Below are 25,735 nucleotides of genomic sequence, written 5' to 3' on the forward strand. Positions count from 1 at the left end.
CCGCTACAGCACAAAGATAAAACACACATTACAATGTGTGTGTGTTTACAGTTTACAGTTTAAGCATTTAGCAGACGCTTTTAATCCAAAGCGACTTACAATAAGCAACATACAACATACAACATCACAATAATAAACAGGATAATATGTCAATCTAACAGCAATATAACAAATGTAAATGGATATATATCTGGGAAACAAAAAAATCAGTCAAGAAAAGGTTCTAAAAACCTAAAAACAGTTGTTACAGTAGTGCTATGGGTTTAGGTGGAGTCTGAAAAGGTGAGTCTTCAGTCCACGGCGAAAGCTAGCGAGTGAGTCCGTTGTTCTAAGTGCGACAGGGAGTTTGTTCCCTTTGTGTGTGCGTGTGTGCTTGTGCGTGTCATGTGACCTGAACCAGTAGAAAGCTCCTCCAATCAGCAGACAGAGGAACAGGAACAGGAACAACAAGGTGGCTGAATCCATTCCTACAAAATAAAATAATCATTATTAGTTACTACGATGTTTACATTAAAGCTGAATCCATTCCTACAAAATAAAATAAAATAGAATTAAATTAAAGAAATTAATTATTATGCTTTTTATTCTTGTGGGTAAATTAGTTAATCACTGATGATCTAGCTCCAAAGAGAACATTTAAATGATGGATTGGTCTCTTAGGCGCCGTACAGACATTTGCGTGAAACATCTTCTCTGTATCGTCTGAGAATGGCCACTGGGGGCGCCGTACTAATGCATTGTCAATGGAAGGTTGTTTGGTGTTTTGTCGTTGCCTTGTCTCTTGGCCAAAAGACAGGCTGTGGTTGAGCTTGAGACACGACAACGACAAAAAACCAAACAACCTTCCATTGACAATGCATTAGTACGGCGCCCCCAGTGGCCATTCTCAGACGATACGGAGAAGATGTTTCACGCAAATGTCTGTACAGCGCCTTCAATATTCATAGGCAGGGATTATCAGCTTGTCAGAACCTTTATTTCTCCATGACGACCAAGCAGCGACACGTTATCACACTTATTATTACAAGCTACTCAATAAAATGTATAATTTGACTAAAAACTAAAAACAAAACAAAGTATTTCCCCCCACAGCGCAACACGTCACCTTGGAAAACAAGGAAGTGCTGGTCAAATAGAATCCATTTCTGTTACTGCGTCGTCTATTTCTCTCCTCAAATGTTTGTAAAAACATTCTTGAGAGCAACGTTTAGTTGTAAACGACGCTGTGTGTTTGTTTACATGACTGACATGTTGGATACGTTGTGTGTTTGTTTACATGACTGACATGTTGGATACGTTGTGTGTTTGTTTACATGACTGACATGTTGGATACGCTGTGTGTTTGTTTACATGACTGACATGTTGGATATGGTGTGTGTTTGTTTACATGAAGACATCTTGGATATGGTGTGTGTTTGTTTACATGAAGACATGTTGGATACGGTGTGTGTTTGTTTACATGACTGACATGTTGGATACGCTGTGTGTTTGTTTACACGACTGACATGTTGGATACGGTGTGTGTTTGTTTACATGACTGACATGTTGGATACGCTGTGTGTTTGTTTACATGAAGAAATGTTGGATACGGTGTGTGTTTGTTTACATGAAGACATGTTGGATACGGTGTGTGTTTGTTTACATGAAGACATGTTGGATACGGTGTGTGTTTGTTTACATGACTGACATGTTGGATATGGTGTGTGTTTGTTTACATGACTGACATGTTGGATATGGTGTGTGTTTGTTTACATGGCTGACATGTTGGATACGGTGTGTGTTTGTTTACATGACTGACATGTTGGATACGGTGTGTGTTTGTTTACATGACTGACATGTTGGATATGGTGTGTGTTTGTTTACATGGCTGACTTGTTGGATACGGTGTGTGTTTGTTTACATGACTGACATGTTGGATACGGTGTGTGTTTGTTTACATGACTGACATGTTGGATATGGTGTGTGTTTGTTTACATGGCTGACATGTTGGATATGGTGTGTGTTTGTTTACATGACTGACATGTTGGATATGGTGTGTGTTTGTTTACATGACTGACATGTTGGATATGGTGTGTGTTTGTTTACATGACTGACATGTTGGATATGGTGTGTGTTTGTTTACATGGCTGACATGTTGGATACGGTGTGTGTTTGTTTACATGACTGACATGTTGGATACGGTGTGTGTTTGTTTACATGACTGACATGTTGGATACGGTGTGTGTTTGTTTACATGAAGACATGTTGGATACGGTGTGTGTTTGTTTACATGACTGACATGTTGGATACGCTGTGTGTTTGTTTACATGAAGACATGTTGGATACGGTGTGTGTTTGTTTACATGACTGACATGTTGGATACGGTGTGTGTTTGTTTACATGACTGACATGTTGGATATGGTGTGTGTTTGTTTACATGGCTGACTTGTTGGATACAGTGTGTGTTTGTTTACATGACTGACATGTTGGATACGGTGTGTGTTTGTTTACATGACTGACATGTTGGATATGGTGTGTGTTTGTTTACATGGCTGACATGTTGGATATGGTGTGTGTTTGTTTACATGACTGACATGTTGGATATGGTGTGTGTTTGTTTACATGACTGACATGTTGGATATGGTGTGTGTTTGTTTACATGACTGACATGTTGGATATGGTGTGTGTTTGTTTACATGGCTGACATGTTGGATACGGTGTGTGTTTGTTTACATGACTGACATGTTGGATACGGTGTTTGTTTGTTTACATGACTGACATGTTGGATACGGTGTGTGTTTGTTTACATGAAGACATGTTGGATACGGTGTGTGTTTGTTTACATGACTGACATGTTGGATACGCTGTGTGTTTGTTTACATGACTGACATGTTGGATACGGTGTGTGTTTGTTTACATGACTGACATGTTGGATACGCTGTGTGTTTGTTTACATGGCTGACTTGTTGGATATGGTGTGTGTTTGTTTACATGAAGACATGTTGGATACGGTGTGTGTTTGTTTACATGAAGACATGTTGGATACGGTGTGTGTTTGTTTACATGACTGACATGTTGGATACGGTGTGTGTTTGTTTACATGAAGACATGTTGGATACGCTGTGTGTTTGTTTACATGACTGACATGTTGGATACGGTGTGTGTTTGTTTACATGAAGACATGTTGGATACGCTGTGTGTTTGTTTACATGAAGACATGTTGGATACGCTGTGTGTTTGTTTACATGAAGACATGTTGGATACGGTGTGTGTTTGTTTACATGACTGACATGTTGGATACGGTGTGTGTTTGTTTACATGACTGACATGTTGGATACGGTGTGTGTTTGTTTACATGACTGACATGTTGGATACGGTGTGTGTTTGTTTACATGACTGACATGTTGGATACGGTGTGTGTTTGTTTACATGAAGACATGTTGGATACGCTGTGTGTTTGTTTACATGAAGACATGTTGGATACGGTGTGTGTTTGTTTACATGACTGACATGTTGGATACGGTGTGTGTTTGTTTACATGACTGACATGTTGGATACGGTGTGTGTTTGTTTACATGACTGACATGTTGGATACGGTGTGTGTTTGTTTACATGACTGACATGTTGGATAAGGTGTGTGTTTGTTTACATGAAGACATGTTGGATACGGTGTGTGTTTGTTTACATGACTGACATGTTGGATATGGTGTGTGTTTGTTTACATGACTGACATGTTGGATATGGTGTGTGTTTGTTTACATGACTGACATGTTGGATACGGTGTGTGTTTGTTTACATGACTGACATGTTGGATACGGTGTGTGTTTGTTTACATGAAGACATGTTGGATACGCTGTGTGTTTGTTTACATGAAGACATGTTGGATACGCTGTGTGTTTGTTTACATGAAGACATGTTGGATACGGTGTGTGTTTGTTTACATGAAGACATGTTGGATACGGTGTGTGTTTGTTTACATGAAGACATGTTGGATACGGTGTGTGTTTGTTTACATGAAGACATGTTGGATACGGTGTGTGTTTGTTTACATGAAGACATGTTGGATACGGTGTGTGTTTGTTTACATGAAGACATGTTGGATACGGTGTGTGTTTGTTTACATGAAGACATGTTGGATACGGTGTGTGTTTGTTTACATGACTGACATGTTGGATACGGTGTGTGTTTGTTTACATGAAGACATGTTGGATACGGTGTGTGTTTGTTTACATGAAGACATGTTGGATACGGTGTGTGTTTGTTTACATGAAGACATGTTGGATACGGTGTGTGTTTGTTTACATGAAGACATGTTGGATACGGTGTGTGTTTGTTTACATGACTGACATGTTGGATACGGTGTGTGTTTGTTTACATGGCTGACATGTTGGATACGCTGTGTGTTTGTTTACATGGCTGACATGTTGGATACGCTGTGTGTTTGTTTACATGACTGACATGTTGGATACGGCACTACATTCATTCTTACCTCCAGTACAGGCCTGGTCTGGGTTAAACCAACAGAAGCTCATTCTTACCTCCAGTACAGGCCTGGTCTGGGTTAAACCAACAGAAGCTCATTCTTACCTCCAGTACAGGCCTGGTCTGGGTTAAACCAACAGAAGCTCTCGGTGGGGGGTTTTCCTCCTGGGAACAGAATGGATCGTCCCACAGACCGGAGTCCTCCCACCGTTCCATAAGAGTTGATTGGAGACAGAGTGTGAGTTGGAGTGAACCTGTCACCTTCACTGCTTAGTACAACATACCTGTTAACATACAATACATAGTACATACTATTATTAAACCTGTCACCTTCACTGCTTAGTACCACATACCTGTTAACATACAGTACATACTATTATTAAACCTGTCACCTTCACTGCTTAGTACCACATACCTGTTAACATACAATACATAGTACATACTATTATTAAACCTGTCACCTTCACTGCTTAGTACCACATACCTGTTAACATACAATACATAGTACATACTATTATTAAACCTGTCACCTTCACTGCTTAGTACCACATACCTGTTAACATACAGTACATAGTACATACTATTATTAAACCTGTCACCTTCACTGCTTAGTACCACATACCTGTTAATATACAATAATACATTATTAAACCTGTCACCTTCACTGCTTAGTACAACATACCTGTTAACATACAGTACATACTATTATTAAACCTGTCACCTTCACTGCTTAGTACAACATACCTGTTAATACACATAGTACATACTATTATTAAATACTTAATACAACATACCATACACAATAATACATTATTAAACCTGTCTCCTTCACTGCTTAGTACAACATACCTGTTAATACACAATAATACATACCTTTATTAAATACTTAATACAACATACCTGTTAACATACAATAATACATTATTAAATCTGTCTCCTTCACTGCTTAGTACCACATACCTGTTAACATACAGTAAATAGTACATACTATTATTATAACTGTAACCTTCACTGCTTAGTACCACATACCTGTTAACATACAGTACATACTATTATTAAATACTTAATACCACATACCTGTTAATACACAATAATACATTATTATTAAATACTTAATACACATACCTGGAATAACAGGTATGTTATTAGGGTATGTAAAAGCACAGTCAGATTTCCCACTGTGTAATTTATTGTATTTATGTGCTTTGTTACGGGTAATACTAATAATAATAATAATAATAATATATAAGCACATAGTCAAACTTCCAACTGTGTTCATATTTGAGGATTTTTTTTCAAAATGAGACACCCCTGCAGATTGGCTGCCAATCTTAGCCAATCAGGTTGGATTATAAACAAAAAAAGACTTGCTTGGTAGGTAGGTAGGTAGGTTGGTTGGTTGGTTAGTAAGTAGGTAGGTAGGTAGGTAGGTAGGTAGGTAGGTAGGTAGGTAGGTAGGTAGGTAGGTAAGTTAGTAGGTAGGTAGGTAGGTAGGTAGGTAGGTAGGTAGGTAGGTAGGTTGGTTAGTAGGTAGGTAGGTAGGTAGGTAGGTAGGTAGGTAGGTAGGTAGGTAGGTAGGTAGGTAGGTAAGTTAGTAGGTAGGTAGGTTGGTTAGTAGGTAGGTAGGTAGGTAGGTAGGTAGGTAGGTATGTATGTAGGTAGGTAGGTTGGTTAGTAGGTAAGTTAGTAGGTAGTTAGGTAGGTAGGTAGGTAGGTAGGTAGGTAGGTAGGTAAGTTAGTAGGTAGGTAGGTAGGTAGGTAGGTAGGTAGGTAGGTAGGTAAGTTAGTAGGTAGGTAGGTAGGTAGGTTGGTTAGTAGGTAGGTAGGTAGGTTGGTTAGTAGGTAGGTAGGATGGTAGGTAGGTAGGTGGGTAGGTAGGTAGGTGCGTAGGTAGGTAGGTAGGTTAGTAGGTAGGTAGGTAGGTAGGTAGGTGGGTAGGTGGGTAGGTAGGTAGGTAGGTTAGTAGGTAGGTAGGTAGGTAGGTAGGTAGGTAGGTAGGTTGGTTAGTAGGTAGGTAGGTAGGTAGGTAGGTGCGTAGGTAGGTAGGTAGGTAGGTAGGTAGGTAGGTGGGTAGGTAGGTGCGTAGGTAGGTAGGTAGGTTAGTAGGTAGGTAGGTAGGTAGGTAGGTAGGTAGGTAGGTAGAGAGGTAGGTTAGTAGGTAGGTAGGTAGGTAGGTAGGTAGGTAGGTAGGTAGGTTAGTAGGTAGGTAGGTAGGTAGGTAGGTAGGTAGGTTAGTAGGTAGGTAGGTAGGTAGGTAGGTAGGTAGGTAGGTTGGTTAGTAGGTAGGTAGGTAGGTAGGTAGGTAGGTAGGTAGGTGCGTAGGTAGGTAGGTAGGTAGGTAGGTAGGTAGGTAGGTAGGTAGGTGCGTAGGTAGGTAGGTAGGTAGGTAGGTAGGTAGGTAGGTAGGTGGGTAGGTAGGTAGGTGCGTAGGTAGGTAGGTAGGTTATTAGGTAGGTAGGTAGGTAGGTAGGTAGGTAGGTAGGTAGGTAGGTAGGTTAGTAGGCAGGTAGGTAGAGAGGTAGGTTAGTAGGTAGGTAGGTAGGTCAGTAGGTAGGTAGGTAGGTAGGTTAGTAGGTAGGTAGGTAGGTTGGTTAGTAAGTAGGTAGGTAGGTAGGTAGGTAGGTAGGTAGGTAAGTTAGTAGGTAGGTAGGTAGGTAGGTAGGTAGGTAGGTAGGTAGGTTAGTAGGTAGGTAGGTAGGTTAGTAGGTAGGTAGGTAGGTGGGTAGGTAGGTAGGTAGATAGGTAGGTAGGTAGGTTAGTAGGTAGGTAGGTAGGTAGGTAGGTAGGTAGGTAGGTAGGTAGGTAGGTATGTTAGTAGGTAGGTAGGTAGGTAGGTAGGTAGGTAGGTAGGTTAGTAGGTAGGTAGGTAGGTAGGTAGGTAGGTAGGTAGGTAGGTAGGTAGGTAGAGTAGGTAGGTAGGTAGGTTAGTAGGTAGGATTAATTTAAATTAATTTCATACTTGGCCAGTAAGCCCCGCCCCTCCGTGCCTCCAGTCAGCATCTACAGAAGAGAAATACAGTGAGCTTGTAGATCTGATATTTAGTGTAATATAACAGAAAAGGACAGTGTGAGCCTGTAGATCTGATATTGGACATCTATATTATCTATTATAATTACATGAATGATTAATTATGACCTGGTTGAATATATTATAATGATATGAATATATTATAATGATATGAATGATGAATATATTATAATGATACGAATATATTATAATGATATTATAATAATATGAATGATGAATTAGACCTGGTTGAAGCCTTGGAATTGAAATCCTCCGTCTGATTGGATGATCTTGTTGCCTGTCACCCACTTCCCGCCTCCTGCCTGTCGACGCTCTTCTACAGCCTTAGCAACGTAAATAATCATGTTGACGATCGTCCCGAATACTGGAGAAACCTGTTAAATGTACGTACATACAATACACATTATAATAGTCCTGAATACTGGAGAAACCTGTTAAATGTACGTACATACAATACACATTATAATAGTCCTGAATACTGGAGAAACCTGTTAAATGTACGTACATACACTACACATTATAATAGTCCTGAATACTGGAGAAACCTGTTAAATGTACGTACATACAATACACATTATAATAGACCCGAATACTGGAGAAACCAGTTAAATGTACGTACATACAATACACATTATAATAGTCCCGAATACTGGAGAAACCTGTTAAATGTACGTACATACAATACACATTATAATAGCCCTGAATACTGGAGAAACCTGTTAAATGTACGTACATACAATACACATTATAATAGACCCGAATACTGGAGAAACCTGTTAAATGTACGTACATACAATACACATTATAATAGACCCGAATACTGGAGAAACCTGTTAAATGTACGTACATACAATACACATTATAATAGTCCTGAATACTGGAGAAACCTGTTAAATGTACGTACATACAATACACATAATAGTCCTGAATACTGGAGAAACCTGTTAAATGTACGTACATACAATACACATTATAATAGTCCCGAATACTGGAGAAACCTGTTAAATGTACGTACATACAATACACATTATAATAGTCCCGAATACTGGAGAAACCTGTTAAATGTACGTACACACACACACACACACACACACACACACACACACACACATATATATATACTTAGTGCTGTCCACGTTAACACATTATTAATGTTCATTACCAGTAAGACTCCCTAATCGGGAGATAAGCGACCGTCAGGTCGCAGCGTGATTTTAGGGCAAAATGTGTGGGAGCAGTGTCCAAAAATGTGTTTGAGAAAATCTGCCTGATGGTGGCGCTATATGGGACAGGTCCATGTTGATGAGATGAGTGTAGACATACTGTGTACCGATTTGCGTGATTTTAGGGCCAAATCTGTAGGAGCAGTGTCCCATACAGCATGTATGATCCCATGTCCAAAACAGACTGAACTAAAGTCAGCTGGAGCGTATCTGTCAGTTAGGGTTAGGGTCAAAGGTCACCTCAGTGGCAGCCATATTGGAGCGTATCTCTGTTAGGGTTAGGTTCAAAGGTCACCTCAGTGGCAGCCATATTGGAGCGTATCTCTGTTAGGGTTAGGGTCAAAGGTCACCTCAGTGGCAGCCATATTGGAGCGTATCTCTGTTAGGGTTAGGTTCAAAGGTCACCTCAGTGGCAGCCATATTGGAGCGTATCTCTGTTAGGGTTAGGGTTAGGTTCAAAGGTCACCTCAGTGGCAGCCATATTGGAGCGTATCTCTGTTAGGGTTAGGTTCAAAGGTCACCTCAGTGGCAGCCATATTGGAGCGTATCTCTGTTAGTGTTAGGTTCAAAGGTCACCTCAGTGGCAGCCATATTGGAGCGAATCTCTCGGTTGAGCTGAGCTTGACGAAACGCTTCGTAGAAACTCTGCTCTGAATCCATGGTGACCGTCAGCACGGCGCTGTACGCATGCCTGAGCCTCGTACTATTGGTCAGCTGAGGGAACACTGTGTCCTGATTGGATGAAAACAATGATGAAAACAAATACACTATGTTAATAAAATCCATGAATATGTTAATGACTTCATGAATATGTTAATGACTTCCTGAATATGTTAATGACTTCATGAATATGTTAATGACCTGGTACGGTAAGGCATACAGCAGAGCGTCGTATGGAATGAAGATGTAACCATCTGAAATCATCCCCATGTCCAGAGCAGCCAATAGGAACTCTCTCTGGTCTTCTCCACCAATCAACACAGAGCTCATACACATGATGACCACTAAGAAGACAGACAGACAGCCAGACAGCCAGACAGCCAGACAGCCAGACAGACAGACAGACAGACAGACAGGCAGGCAGGCAGGCAGGCAGGCAGGCAGGCAGACTTATAATTTAATAAATGATAAAATATGTTAATTAATCTAGTTAATTTAACATACTATTTTTTAATAAATTGTAAAATATGTTAATTACTATAGTTAATTGGATGTACTAATATTTAATAAATGATAAAATATGTTAACTAATTAATTTAATCATCCACACTGACCTTTGACCCCGTTAGCCTCTCTGATGGCCCTCAGTGCCTCTTTAGGCCCCGCCCCCTTCCCAGTCGCCATGGAAACCACTGGACCAATGGGCAAGCCCAAAGCTCTGAGGGCGGAGGCCACTTCCTGGGCCGTGCCTTCCCATAGGTCAGACGTTCCTGTGATGTCATCGCACGCACGCACACGCACACGCACACGCACACACACACACACACACACACACACACATTTTTATTCTTTATTTGAATCCACAAATTACAATTAATTTACAGGGAAACAAATATTAACAGGTTTGATATTTTATGGACACTTCATGGATATACAACATGGCACCTTCTTCTCCACACAGACAAACTGCCCATAACTGCTGAAACAGAGCAATATTGTGACAGCTGTTTGGCCTTGGCCTTTGTCATGCCGGCGATTGCTAGACCACTCATGGTCCATTTATGTACAGTACATGGCCCAGGCTTCCAAATATGAGTATAGAGAAACGACATCTATACCCAAGATCTGTTAGGATTTCAAGCAACGGTTGGTACTTAGAGAGTGCTTGTCTTGGAAAGCCTGGTCCATGTACAGATATAAATCCTGGTCCATGTACAAATATAAAGCCTGGTCCATGTACAGATATAAAGCCTGGTCCATGTACAGGTCCAAAACACAACCCACCTCCAAAATCAGAACCTCCCTGTGTCTGGGGTCAACAAAAACTATATCTGGTGTGTTTGGGATGCTAGCAAAGACATCATAAGCACAATCAAACCAATCCGGTAACACTCTGGAATGTTTATGCATTGCTGCACTAGATGGCACACATTTTCTAACTGCATCGGACACTAAGTCGACAATGCGGTCGTGGCGAGCAATGTATAGATTTTTATATGCACTGCAACCGTTTGTTATGTGTGCAATGGATTCTAGATGTTGTTCAGAATCATGATGGTTAATACAGAGTGGGCTATGGATGTCGGGATACCAGATTGACAGAATGTACTTAGTTGGTAATACTTGCAGTCTTGCTTTGATTGTAAATTTTAAAACATCCTCTCCAATAGCAGCATTTTTGTAAATTGAATGTGAAACAGAATGATCAGCGGAATCAATACAGGCCAACTTTCCCTGCAATCGAAGTCCACGCCAATGTTAACCCTAACCCAAAAACGAATGCGATATATATATATATATATATATATATATATATATATATATATATATAATATAATATCTATATATGACTCACTAAAGACCCCTACAGGTCTAGTATATAATTATATTTACCAGCGACCACGCCCACATGCGCCCAGCGGAAGTGTCTATATATATATATATATATAGTAGGTCTAGTATATATTTATATTTACCAGAGACCACGCCCACATGCGCCCAGTGGAAGTGTATATATATATATATATATATATATATATATATATATATATATATATATATATATAATATAATATCTATGTATGACTCACTAGAGACACCTACAGGTCTAGTAGTATATATTTAGACCACGCCCACATGGGCCCAGTGATAGTGTCTATATATATAATATAATAATATATATAATAATCTAGTATATATTTATATTTACCAGAGACCACGCCCACATGTGCCCAGCGGAAGTGTCGGAGGACGGCAAAGAGAACTCTGCTGGGAGGGGTGATGGGCGGCAGGCTGGGCCAATCAGCTTCCAGACAGCCCGGGGACGCCAGCCCCGCCTCCCAGTGCTCGGCGAATAGGGAGGCAGCGTGGCAGAGGGCGGGGTTGAAGGGTCCGATGTAGGCGTGGCCATCTCCCTCCATGTCGGCCAGCTGAGTGACAGCTGTCAATCATAAATGTAAAAAAATACATGTTTAACACTTTAAGACACAAAACACATCTGTGATTTCATTTAACCTTCATTTATCTTCTCTTGTCTTCGCTAGTCTTAGTTCTACTGGATCTTAGTTCTACTGGATCTTAGTTCTACTGGATCTCTACTCCACTAGTCTTAGTTCTACTGAATCTTAGTTCTACTGGATCTTAGTTCTACTGGATCTCTACTCCACTAGTCTTAGTTCTACTGGATCTCTTCTCCACTAGTCTTAGTTCTACTTGATCTCTTCTAGTCTTAGTTCTACTGGATCTTAGTTCTACTGGATCTTAGTTCTACTGGATCTCTTCTAGTCTTAGTTCTACTGGATCTTAGTTCTACTGGATCTTAGTTCTACTGGATCTTAGTTCTACTGGATCTTAGTTCGTCATTAAGAATACAACTCTGGTTATTGGTAGTTCTATAATGAGAAACGTGAAACTAGTGACACCAGGGACCATAGTTAAATGCATCCCCGGGGCCAGAGCGGGCGACATTGAATCAAACCTAAAAATAATTGCTAAAGGTAAAACATTTAAACGCTATGATAAGATTATAATCCACTGCGGTGGAAATGACACACAACGCAAAAGATCGGAGATCACTAAGATAAATGTTGAGTCAGTGTGCACATATGCAAAGACAATGTCGGACTCCGTAATTTTCTCTGGTCCCCTGCCAGATATGACTAATGATGAAATGTACAGTCGTATGGCTTCATTCAACCGCTGGTTGTCAGGTTGGTGCCCAGATAATAACGTGGGCTTTATTGATCAGTGGCAAACCTTCCAGGGGAAATCTGGTCTGATGGGGAGAGACGGCATACATCCAACTTGGGATGGTGCGCAGACTATCTCCAAAAACATGGATGACTTTATCAAGGATCTATGACCAACCAGAGTTGGGACCAGAAAGCAGAGTTGCAGTCTTACACACTTCTCTGTGCCTCCACCAGAGCAGCCACCTACCCAAATTAAAACAATTATAACTGTTCGACCAGTTAGGCGTAATATACCAGCTGGACAAGGATCTGTGCATACAAACCTAGTACAGATCAAAACCAACGCAGTAATGCCAGTAAATATAAATATTAAGTGTGGGCTCCTGAACATTAGATCTTTAAGCAAAAAAGGTGTAACAGTAAATGAAATCATATCGGACAATCACCTTGATGTTTGCTGTCTTACAGAGACATGGCTGAGTGAGCTCGATTATGTCAGTCTCAATACAGCCACCCCGCCAAGTCACACTAATACACATATTCCTCGTGACACAGGACAGGACAGGAGGTGGAGTTGCAGCCATCTTCAGCTCCAGTTTGGCTATTAGTCCAGGAGCCAAACCTACTTACAAGTCATTTGAAAGCCTAGTTCTTAATCTTTCACATCCAAGCTGGAAATCATCACAGCCACTATTATTTGTCACAGTGTACCGCCCACCTGGCGCCTACACTCTATTTCTATCTGAATTCTCAGAATTCTTGTCAAGTCTGGTCCTCGCCTCTAATAAGATTATTGTAAATGGGGATCTGAACGTACACATTGATGTAGAAACTGATAGCCTTGGTAAGGCATTCAGTTCATTAATCGACTCTATCGGTTTCTCCCAGTGTGTAGATAAACCTACACACATTGCCAACCATACCCTTGACCTTGTTTTGGTGTATGGCATTGAAATCGAACATCTCATGGTCTTCCCACATGATAAGGAACTCTCCGATCACTATTTGATCACTTTTGAGTTCACACTATTGGACTACCCACCATTGGACACACATGTCCTTGGTAGAAGTCTATCCGATAAAGCTATAAATAAATTCAAGGAAAAATTGCCATTAGCCATTAGTCCAATATGCTCCAACCAAGTTGAAGATATGTATACTTATAGTCCCTCTCAGACTGATCACCTTGTTGACAGTGTCACAAGCTCGCTTCTTACGACACTTGATTCTGTTGCTCCTCTTAAAAAGAAGGGAATAAAGCAACAGAGGTTAGCCCCTTGGTATAACAATGAAACCAGAAGCCTTAAGCGAGCCTCACGCAAACTGGAAAAAATATGGCGTTCAGCCAAACGGGACGAATCCTGTATAGCATGGCAGAATAGCCTTAAGCTATATAGAAGGGCCCTTTGCAATGCCCGAACTGCCTACTATTCATCCCTAATAGAGGAAAATAAAAACAATCCCAAGTTCCTTTTTGACACCATAGCCGGGCTGACAAAAGGCCGTGACTCTGTGAAACAGCGTATTCCGCTAACTCTCAGTAGTAATGACTTCATGGGATTTTTTAATGATAAAATCAAGAAAATCAGAGATCAAATCGATGATCTACTGCTTTTGTCTCCTACTGGTCCACATGTGGCCTCGGGAGTGGCTTTGCAGCCTAGTGTGTACTTGGACAGTCTCTCCCAAATCGAGCTCTCTGAATTCAGCTCGATTATCACTTCCTCCAAGTCAACGACCTGTCTCCTCGATCCAGTCCCCACTAGATTACTTAAGGAGGTCCTGACCCAGATCGGTCCTTCCTTACTCAATATGATAAATATCTCTCTTGTGACAGGCTATGTGCCACAGTCCTTTAAGGTAGCAGTAATCAAACCTCTTCTCAAAAAGCCTACTCTCGATCCATGTCTTTTAGCTAACTATAGACCTATATCGAATCTCCCGTTCCTCTCTAAGGTCCTTGAGAAGGCAGTTGCCAAGCAGTTGTGTGACTTTTTACAACACAACAATTTATTTGAGACTTTCCAGTCAGGTTTCAGAGCACACCATAGCACTGAGACAGCACTTGTGAAAGTAACAAATGATATCCTGATCGCGCTGGATAACGGACTCCTCTCCGTGTTAGTTTTGCTGGATCTTAGTGCCGCTTTTGACACTATCGACCACCATATTCTGTTACAACGACTAGAGCACCTGGTTGGTATTAGGGGTACTGCACTGGGATGGTTCGAGTCCTATCTGTCGGACAGATCTCAGTTTGTAAACGTTAATGATACATCCTCATTACGTGAAAAGGTCAGATACGGAGTCCCACAAGGCTCTGTGCTTGGACCAATACTATTCACCCTATATATGCTTCCTCTGGGTGAAATCATTAGAAAACATTCTATACACTTCCATTGCTATGCAGATGACACTCAATTATATCTGTCAATGAAGCCAGATGAAACGGATCAACTGGCTAATCTGCAAGCATGTCTCAAAGACATAAAGAGTTGGATGACCAGTAACTACCTACTCCTCAACTCTGACAAAACAGAAGTTATCGTCCTGGGCCCTAAGCACCTAAGGGACAAACTGGCAGATAGGAACTTTGCTCTGGATGGCATTACCGTGGCCTCTAAGGCCGCTGTGAAGAATCTGGGGGTTATGTTTGATCAAGATATGTCTTTTCATTCTCACATCAAGCAAACCTCAAAGATTGCCTTCTTCCATCTGCGTAACATTGCTAAAGTGAGGCGCATCCTGTCTCAAAGTGATGCAGAAAAACTAGTCCATGCATTTGTTACCTCTAGGCTGGACTACTGCAACTCAGTACTATCAGGCTGCCCAAGTAAGTCTCTGAACAGCCTACAGCTAGTCCAGAATGCTGCCGCTCGTGTATTGACAGGAGCCAGAAGAAGTGATCATATCACTCCTTCCCTGGCATCTCTACACTGGCTCCCGGTTAAATACAGAATTGAATTTAAAATTCTCCTCCTCACATACAAAGCATACCACGGTCTGGCACCGCAGTACCTCGAAGAGCTCATTGAGCCTCGCAGTACTGATAGACCGGTGCGTCCACAATATGAAAACATGCTTGTCATTCCCAAAAAAATACCTAAGGCCAGAACAGGAGCCAGAGCTTTTAAGTATCAGGCACCTCAGTTGTGGAACCTCCTCCCAGTCTCTGTCCGTGTGGCAGACACACTTTGTGTTTTTAAGACTAGATTAAAAACGTTTCTCTATGATAAAGCCTATAATTAGGTTCGTTCGTTCGTTCGTTCGTTCGTTCGTGCGTTCGTTCGTCGCTTGTTCGTTCGCTGCTTCGTTCGTTCGTTCGTTGCTTTGTGTCGATCAATTCGGAGGACTCGCTCCTCCGCGGCTGGGGCGTCGCAGGCTCTCCGGAGCCTTCGTCCCCTTAAGTACAGACCGTTGCTTCGTTCGTTCGTTCGTTGCTTCGTTCGTTCGTTCGTTGCTTCGCTTGTTCGTTGCTTCGTTCGTTCGCTGCTTCGTTCGTTCGTTCGTTCGTTGCTTCGTTCGTTCGTTCGTTGCTTCGTTCGTTCGTTCATTCGTTGCTTCGCTCGTTGCTTCGTTCGCTTGTTCGTTCGTTGCTTCGCTCGTTGCTTCGTTTGTTCGTTCGTTCGTTGCTGACTAAATTACCTCCCTCAGGCTGTCCGGGTGCATGTTGGGACCAGTGGCCGGGCTGACAAAAGGCCGTGGCTCTGTGAGACAGCGTACAGTCACTCCTAATCCCAACCTACAAAGTTGTGTGGGTTTGTGTCACATCATTGCAATTGTAACTAGCACTGTGCCTGCCATTATAAGGCCTGCCACTAATTCGAACTCCGGGGATCATCCCCGGAGTTTCTTTTCTGTCTCCCACTCCACAGTTCCAGTTCCTGGAAACTCGACAACCTAAATACCTAAAACTCGACAACTCAGCTGCTGGGATTGCTACTAAAACCCGACTACTCAGCTGCAGACCAAGAGTGTGACCCCGGACCAGGCCTCCATGAAGCACACCTGTGGACCTGCCTGGATCTCTCTGTGTCTATCTCTTGTTCTCTCTTTGTTCCTTACTGTCCCCCCGACTCGGTCGAGGCAGCACGGCTGTTCACCCCAGAGTCAGGATCTGCCTGACGTTTCCTCCTCCTTAAGAGGGGGTTTTTCGTTACCATTGTAGCAAATTGCTTGCTCAGGGTGGGGGCCCCGGGCCTGTGAGGTATCCGCTCGAGTTCTCTCGAGGGGGTACCTCACAGGTACAGGTTCTGCTCGGGTTCTCTCTCTCCTCCCCCCACCCCCCCTACCCTTACCTCCCCCTCCCCTCCCCTCCCCCTCCCCCTACACACGCGTGCGCATGCAGCGCCTGTGTGTGTGTGTGTGTGCGTTCGTTCGTTCGTTCTTGTACATACGCATGCGGGACCTGTGTATGTGTGTGCGTGTGCCCCTTGTTGTCTTTCCCTTGTCTCTCCCTTGTTTCTCCCTCTCTCCTCTCTCTCTCTCTCTCTCATGGCTCTTTAGCCTTTGTAAAGTGTCTTGAGATAACTTGTTATGATTTGACACTTTAATAAAATTGAATTGAATTGAATTGAATTATTGGATCTTAGTTCTATTGGATCTTAGTTCTACTGGATCTTTTCTCCGCTAGTCTTAGTTCTATTGGATCTTAGTTCTACTGGATCTTTTCTCCGCTAGTCTTAGTTCTATTGGATCTTAGTTCTACTGGATCTTAGTTCTACTGGATCTTAGTTCTACTGGATCTTAGTTCTACTGGATCTTAGTTCTACTGGGTCCAATAAGGTGACAGTATGTTAATGACCTTTAGACTTTGTCCAATAAGGTGACAATATGTTAATGACCTTTAGACTTCGTCCAATAAGGTGACAGTATGTTAATGACCATTAGACTTCGTCCAATAAGGTGACAGTATGTTAATGACCTTTAGACTTCGTCCAATAAGGTGACAGTATGTTAATGACCATTAGACTTCGTCCAATAAGGTGACAGTATGTTAATGACCTTTAGACTTCGTCCAATAAGGTGACAGTATGTTAATGACCATTAGACTTTGTCCAATAAGGTGACAGTATGTTAATGACCTTTAGACTTCGTCCAATAAGGTGACAGTATGTTAATGACCTTTAGACTTCGTCCAATAAGGTGACAGTATGTTAATGACCTTTAGACTTCGTCCAATAAGGTGACAGTATGTTAATGACCTTTAGACTTCGTCCAATAAGGTGACAGTATGTTAATGACTTTTAGACTTCGTCCAATAAGGTGACAGTATGTTAATGACCTTTAGACACAGAGCAGTCCTCGTCCAATAGGGAGACAGCGTAGTTGTAGTTTAAAGTGTTGTCGCTGTGTAACCGTGACAACGCCAGGTTGACGGCGGCCGACGGCAGAGCTCTGGAGAACATGGGGTCACATCTCCATGGACCAATCACAGCCAGGTTGAAGGTCGCCGCCCACACCGCTGGACAGCCAATCAGAGACAACCACAGCCACACTCCTACTGACCAATGGGAGTGCGGCATCCTGACGATTCTGTTCAAAACTGAAAGGAAAAGAAAATGAAAATGCACATTTCTAAACAATTTACAATTTAAAGACATTGTAACCTCTAAAATGACAAATTAAACCTTGGCCAAATGGTCAAATGAACAATGAACATAATAGCAGATCTACAAGCTCACAACGCCTCACAAAGCAAGATCTGCTATTTTCACAATAGAACCGTGTTGTACAAAATGTAATGCCTCTACTCTTAGTGCTCGTCATGGTGGGGGTCCCCAGTTAAAATATGATTATTTTGGGGGTCCCCAGTTAAAATATGATTATTTTGGGGGTCCCCAGTTAAAATATGATTATTTGAATCGCAGGCTACTTTACATTACATTTGAAAATAGCAGATCAGCAAGCTTACAATGTGTCACAATGTGACACATTGTCCTTGCCTGGCGTTGCCAGCCTCTATCACACACTTCGTTTTGGGAAGAGAGTCTGGGATTTCAGGAAGAGCTTTCATTTCTGGGGGGCGGGCTAAAGCCTAGTGACACAAGCCCTGAACCACGTGCCCCAAGCATACAACCCTGATTGGCCAACCCTTGAAGCTGGTTGAGGAAATAGAATCTCAATGGATCGGTTCCAGACCGTACTACAACACCACTACCGCCAGGGGGTGTTGTTGTGTTCGGTCTGGTTTATTAACCAGGCAAACATTGTCCTACATCATTTTGTAGTCAAAACGAACTACACTTTGAGTAGGGTTAACCCTAACCCTAACCCTAACGGACTACAATTTGGCCGGAAACACCAAACCGGAATCAGTTTTAACCCAAAACAATTCCCCGTGCTCAATGACAGAATTTTAGTACCTACCCAATAAAACCCAATAAGACAACAAAAAGAAAGCTACCTGACATACTGGAAAGAGACAACCCAAACCCAAAGCAAAATAGAATGCAATCTGGCACTAAACAGAGAATTTACATTTACAGTAAAAGACCCAAAACTAAGGAAAGCCTTGACTAGGTACAGACTCAGTGAAAACAGCCTTGCAATAGAGAAAGGCCACCACAGACAGACCCCGCTCCCAAGGGAAGATAGACTCTGCACCCACTGCACACAAAATGTGGTAGAAACAGAGCTACACTTTCTAACCACCTGCCCACTGTACCAAGACATCAGAGACACATACTGACCACCTGTCCACTATACCAAGACATCAGAGACACATACTGACCACCTGTCCACTATACCAAGACATCAGAGACACATACTGACCACCTGTCCACTGTACCAAGACATCAGAGACACATACTGACCACCTGCCCACTGTACCAAGACATCAGAGACACATACTGACCACCTGTCCACTATACCAAGACATCAGAGACACATACTGACCACCTGCCCACTATACCAAGACATCAGAGACACATACTGACCACCTGCCCACTATACCAAGACATCAGAGACACATACTGACCACCTGTCCACTGTACCAAGACATCAGAGACACATACTGACCACAGAGACACATACTTCCCACAGATTACACACACCCGAAGTGAGTATGAAAAAATTACCAAGGACAAAAGACTCCCATACCTACTGGGAGAAATACAACAATGTGTGAACACAGCAGTAAGATGTGTGAACTGTAGGCTAGAGAATGGAACACAACCACCCTAAGGTGACCTCCAGACCTTCTGCCCATCCAGTACAAACAGAGCTGCTATATTTAAACATGTTTTAAACCTGAGGCTGCTTTTTAAATCAATTTGACAAAAGAAATGCTGCTTTTCTGTCCCAAAGCGACTGCAAAAGATTGCTGCTCTTTGTTCCAATGTCACACTTTGGTCTGTGCAGGTAGTGTTAGGCCAAACGGCACTTGAATTAACCTCAAAATACTTGAAAATACTCAAATGTTCAGTAGCAAGTCAGAGTCTTTGATGCCAAAAACATGTGATTTATTCACCTCGTTGAAGTCCAGCAAATTGTGATCAAGACAATAGAGAAAAGAAAACGATGTACAGCTCACTGGCCAGCGATTGGGATCTCTCTCACACACAGCTCTACATCCACAGACATAAAAAGGTAGACGCCTCTTCCGGCTCTCTGGTACCCGTCTCGCCTTGGTGGGCCTTTTTGATTGACAGGCTTGGAATTCTTCTGTGTCGTAACAGACACGGAAGGTCGGTAGGCAAATCAGAGGCAGTTCCAATCAACTGCAGCGGGTGGACGAGGTATCTAGCTTTTTATATCTGTCTCTACATCAACTAATCTGAGCAGTGGCAGGTCTCCCTCTTAAAGGCTAAGCCCCTCCCACTGGACCGTACCAATTCTGAGTTGATTCCACAACTATATATACCAGACTCATTCCATGTCTAAAGACAATACACATTTAAATACACACATCACATCTCAAATTCATCACATCAATATTTACATCACATTAAAGGACCCAATTTCCCACTTCCCCCAAACCCACAGGTATGGTTTAGCTTTCAGGAAATTAGGTCAGGTCTAAGTGAGCACAGGTGTGCATGAACACTCCCTACAATGGAGTCACCAAATCAATCAATAAATCAGTACAAACAATCAAAATCAAACATCTCTCCCTGTAACATAAATACAATACAACTCAAATTGTAACCCAGTGTTGTGTGAAATAATTACAGTCAGTTAAAACTTTGGGGGGAAAACATAAGAAAGGCTGTTAAATACAATCAGTGGCAAGGGGAATTGCCACATCCAAAAAGCTTTATACCCTGTATACTGTATAGGGAGAATGGGGTAAGATGAACCACCCCCTTTATCTTTAAAACTATACACATGAGTTGTCATTTGACATTAAAATAAGAATGCAAACATCATTTCTACCTGGCTGTGGAGTTGACAGACACATGGGCAAAGTGGAAAGCATGTTTCTACCCAAAAAAGTGTTTTTTGCTGGTCGAAGTACATTTTTTACTTTTATGGTATAATGATTTTTATCTTAAAGCAAATGTACCCAGGTTTAAACGTATACATCATGCATGTTGGTGATATCCCTGTGTATAAAACTATGTTGGTGATATCCCTGTGTATAAAACTATGTTGGTGATATCCCTGTGTATGAAACTATGTGAATCATTTAGCTAAAGATGAGCCTTAAAGGGATATTACACTTTCAAAAAAACTTTTGGTCACTTTATCATCTAATCAGGCTTTTATGAACACCCTGAACAGTTTTTAATTTACTTCATTCAATATTTAGATATTTGATGTAAATGTTACCATGCCCTCCAGGCCCAGGGCCTCTCCCCACACACACCCATTGTAACTTCAAACTCCATTTTAACCATGATAGATTAATTAAAAACACCCATTATTTTTTCTGGTGACTCATATTACCCTCCTAATATGTGAGCAGGCCGTGTTTCTTCGATAACCTTTTTCATTTTTTTTAATTATTATTTTTTGTATTTCATTTTTTCCATTTTCCCAAATAATTATTAAAAATAAATGAAAAGATTTATCGAAAAAACACGACCTGCTCACGTATTAGGAGGGTAGTATGAGTCACCAGAAAAATAATGTGTGTTTTTAATGAATCTATCATGGTTAAAATGAAGTTACAATGGGTGTGTATGTGGAGAGAGGCCCTTCCACTGCTCCCTGTTGAAAGTGGAATATCCCTTTAAGCATTAAGCTAGCCAGGTTTTGTCAAAATGGTGGCCGTGGGGCAAGATGAACCAAATGCCTTGGGGCAAGATGAACTATGTGAATCACCATTCAAATTTTTTATTAGGTCTTTGCTACTCAAATTATGCTGAATGATCTTTCATTTTGATGAATACACTAATTTAAGAGAAGTTTTTAATATTATATTAATAATCAAGGTTCAAGGTTCAAGGTTGTACTTTATTGTTACGTCTTTTGTACAGGTACATAAGAGTAAAATTTGTTTTTGTTTGGCATCCTTCAGACAATGCAGTCGTATATCAAAAAACAATATAATAACAGCAAACCACATCTAAAAATAATAATAATAATAATCTAAAAAAGGTGTAAATAATAGTAAGACGTAAAAAATGAAAAAATAAAGGAGTGCAAAAGGCAAAAAGAGCAACAGGAAAAGAAAAGAGCATCCTCAGATGTGCCTTTGCAAAAAGTTTGGCATATTCTATACGCCAACAGCATATTTTTCCAGTAGTTGCTACTGTACTGTACTTAACTTTTGTAAACATCTTTACAGAGTGTTCTATGTGCAACACATAATTCTAGTTCTAATTGCAAATATTAAAAGGTTCTGAATAACAAACTTCATTTAATTGGTTTTAATAGTTTTTCTTACAGTTTAAATAACCGTAAGAAAGTAAATAAGACTATTTGCAAAAGGGAAATGGGTTATTGAAATATTTCTGATAAGTACATACATTCTTTGTTCAAGTTTAAACTTTAGAATATCACGTGGGTCAACTTTCCCCTTTACTTGGATCAATTTACCCCTCACCTGGGGCAAGTTGAACCAAATGACCACTTATTTTTTTACTAAGTCATATGTTTGTGGTCCTTTGTCATAGAAACGTACTTATAATTTCAAATGATCGCAGACATCATGAAATATGTCGAGATGTTTTGAATTTACTGCCATCTCACGTTTTCTTGCTTCCAGGGCAACATAAGCACAAAGTGGTTCATCTTACCCTGTTCTCCCCATAACGTATATAAGGACACAATGTGACATAGCTGTTTACACAATGCTGTACCTCCAACTGTATATATGTTCTGTTTACACAATGCTGTACCTCCAACTGTATATATGTTCTGTTTACACAATGCTGTACCTCCAACTGTATATATGTTCTGTTTACACAACGATGTACCTCCAACTGTATATATGTTCTGTTTACACAATGCTGTACCTCCAACTGTATATATGTTCTGTTTACACAATGATGTACCTCCAACTGTATATATGTTCTGTTTACACAACGATGTACCTCCAACTGTATATATGTTCTGTTTACACAACGATGTACCTCCAACTGTATATATGTTCTGTTTACACAACGATGTACCTCCAACTGTGCCTGTGTGTGTGTGTGTGTGTGTGTGTGTGTGTGTGTGTGTGTGTGTGTGTGTGTGTGTGTGTGTGTGTGTGTGTGGGTGTGTGTGTGTGTGTAATGAATAGTAACCTATGAAAAGCTTGTTGTGAGCTTGTATATCGGCTATTTTCACAATCTGTATTTTGTAATTACAAGTGTGCTCTAGGAGTCTAGACAATTAAAATAAGGGTGAATAAAATAAAAAAGTGAAGTGTTTCTCTGTCACAGAGTCTGAGCTTTAATCCTAAAGCCTCGGCTGCTAATGCTAGCTGCAAAGCTGATAAGCTAATGCTAAAAATCACTGACCTCTTACTGAGAGAGAGAGAGAGAGAGAGAGAGAGAGAGAGAGAGAGAGAGAGAGGGGGGGGAGAGAGAGAGAGAGAGAGAGAGAGAGAGAGAGAGAGAGAGAGAGAGAGAGAGAGAGAGAGAGAGAGAGAACCAAATGATTAAACCAGTGTTTCTCAACCACTGGTCCTGGGGACCTTTGGTGTGCCCCTGAGAAGGGTCAAGTGTGCCCATTGAAACTGCTTGAAAGCCAGTATTGTATTTATCATTTTTAAAAATGATTTAAACTAGTGAAAACAGTGAATCTACAAGCACACAACGCCTCGCACCGATTGGTTGTTTTCACTACTGTTGTGCAACAGCCTTGTATGATGAAGCAGGGCTTTACTTTGCAAAGAAACGTACACATTTGAAACATGGGAGGTACAAGGTTTCTTCCCAACAGTGACGATATTTACACCCACGTATTATGTTGGTGTGACCATGGATTCTTGGGACATGAAAAGTGTGCCCATGCAGAAAAAAGGTTGAGAAACACTGGATTAAACTAACAAAAGACACCTCTCTGGAACATTGGACAAATCAAACCAAAACTTAACACAAACTGAATTGCTATCTGGCCCTAAAACATGACTTTAACCTGATAAAACATGATTACAACCTGTCAGAGTATGAGTTTATGATCAATAAAACATGAATATAACATGTTCAGAGTAGTGTTTATGATCAATAAAACATGAATATAACATGTCAGAGTATGAGTTTATGATCAATAAAACACAAATATAACATGTCAGAGTATGAGTTTATGATCAATAAAACACGAATATAACATGTCAGAGTAGTGTTTATGATCAATAAAACACGAATATAACATGTCAGAGTAGTGTTTATGATCAATAAAACATGAATATAACATGTCAGAGTAGTGTTTATGATCAATAAAACATGAATATAACATGTCAGAGTAGTGTTTATGATCAATAAAACATGAATATAACATGTCAGAGTAGTGTTTATGATCAAAGATAAAACATGTCAGAGGATGTGTTTACGGTCAAAGATACAAAGCAGAGACAGAGAGGGTTAGGGTTAGATATAGATAGATAAAGATACAAAGCAGAGACAGAGAGGGTTAGGGTTAGATATAGATAGATAAAGATACAAAGCAGAGACAGAGAGGGTTAGGGTTAGATATAGATAGATAAAGATACAAAGCAGAGACAGAGAGGGTTAGGGTTAGATATAGATAGATAAAGATACAAAGCAGAGACAGAGAGGGTTAGGGTTAGATATAGATAGATAAAGATACAAAGCAGAGACAGAGAGGGTTAGGGTTAGATATAGATAGATAAAGATACAAAGCAGAGACAGAGAGGGTTAGGGTTAGATATAGATAGATAAAGATACAAAGCAGAGACAGAGAGGGTTAGGGTTAGATATAGATAGATAAAGATACAAAGCAGAGACAGAGAGGGTTAGGGTTAGATATAGATAGATAAAGATACAAAGCAGAGACAGAGAGGCCTACTGACCAAATAGTGACCAAAGTCTGGACATCAGTAAGAAGTCCTCACTGCACCCCCGCTGAGACACACTTTCTATTAAAATGTGACAAATATAATAACATGAGAGCAGAATACTGTTAACTCCAAACGTTACACTTCTAGATGACAAACAACACATTCTGTTAGGAGAGGAACCTGCAGCATGTTTAGCTGCTCACACTGAGGGACCCTAACCCTAACCCTAACAAACACACTGAGGGACACTTAAACAAACAACACTCATTGTGACTGTTAGCTTGAAACGCTGTTCAATTCTGTACATTTACATCATTATGACAGTATTTAGATAGATATGCTTTGGCAATATTGTAATTGTTACATTTATGCCACTAAAGCTATTTGAATTGAATTGATTACTGTCACAATATAGAGCTATTTAACACTGTTACTGAACACTCTATAGCAATGATTACTGTCACAATATAGAGCTATTTAACACTGTTACTGAACACTCTATAGCAACGATTACTGTCACAATATAGAGCTATTTAACACTGTTACTGAACACTCTATAGCAATGATTACTGTCACAATATAGAGCCATTTAACACTGTTACTGAACACTAGCAATGATTACTGTCACAATATAGAGCTATTTAACACTGTTACTGAACACTCTATAGCAATGATTACTGTCACAATATAGAGCTATTTAACACTGTTACTGAACACTCTATAGCAATGATTACTGTCACAATATAGAGCTATTTAACACTGTTACTGAACACTCTAT

At 40.8% G+C, this 25,735-nt stretch overlaps 1 protein-coding gene across 1 annotated transcript in view; it reads right to left on the minus strand.

The window, feature by feature from the left end:
* LOC308298639 (retinal guanylyl cyclase 2-like) overlaps nucleotides 1–18,088 on the minus strand; it is a gene marked incomplete at its 5' end in the record, with an annotated part of 94,652 nt that extends 76,564 nt beyond the window's left edge. The window contains 9 exons of the mRNA XM_080742282.1: nucleotides 392–467; nucleotides 4,567–4,745; nucleotides 7,421–7,461; nucleotides 7,714–7,863; nucleotides 9,289–9,444; nucleotides 9,574–9,716; nucleotides 9,987–10,142; nucleotides 11,582–11,812; nucleotides 17,848–18,088. Coding sequence (XP_080598408.1) covers nucleotides 392–467; nucleotides 4,567–4,745; nucleotides 7,421–7,461; nucleotides 7,714–7,863; nucleotides 9,289–9,444; nucleotides 9,574–9,716; nucleotides 9,987–10,142; nucleotides 11,582–11,812; nucleotides 17,848–18,088 — 1,373 coding nt within the window. The remainder of the gene's footprint in view (nucleotides 1–391; nucleotides 468–4,566; nucleotides 4,746–7,420; nucleotides 7,462–7,713; nucleotides 7,864–9,288; nucleotides 9,445–9,573; nucleotides 9,717–9,986; nucleotides 10,143–11,581; nucleotides 11,813–17,847) is intronic.
* Nucleotides 18,089–25,735: the final 7,647 nt, after the last annotated feature.

The sequence above is a fragment of the Nannobrachium achirus genome (genome assembly GCF_963921795.1).
Source record: "Nannobrachium achirus genome assembly, chromosome: 14".
In the NCBI taxonomy this organism is placed as follows: Eukaryota; Metazoa; Chordata; class Actinopteri; order Myctophiformes; family Myctophidae; genus Nannobrachium; species Nannobrachium achirus.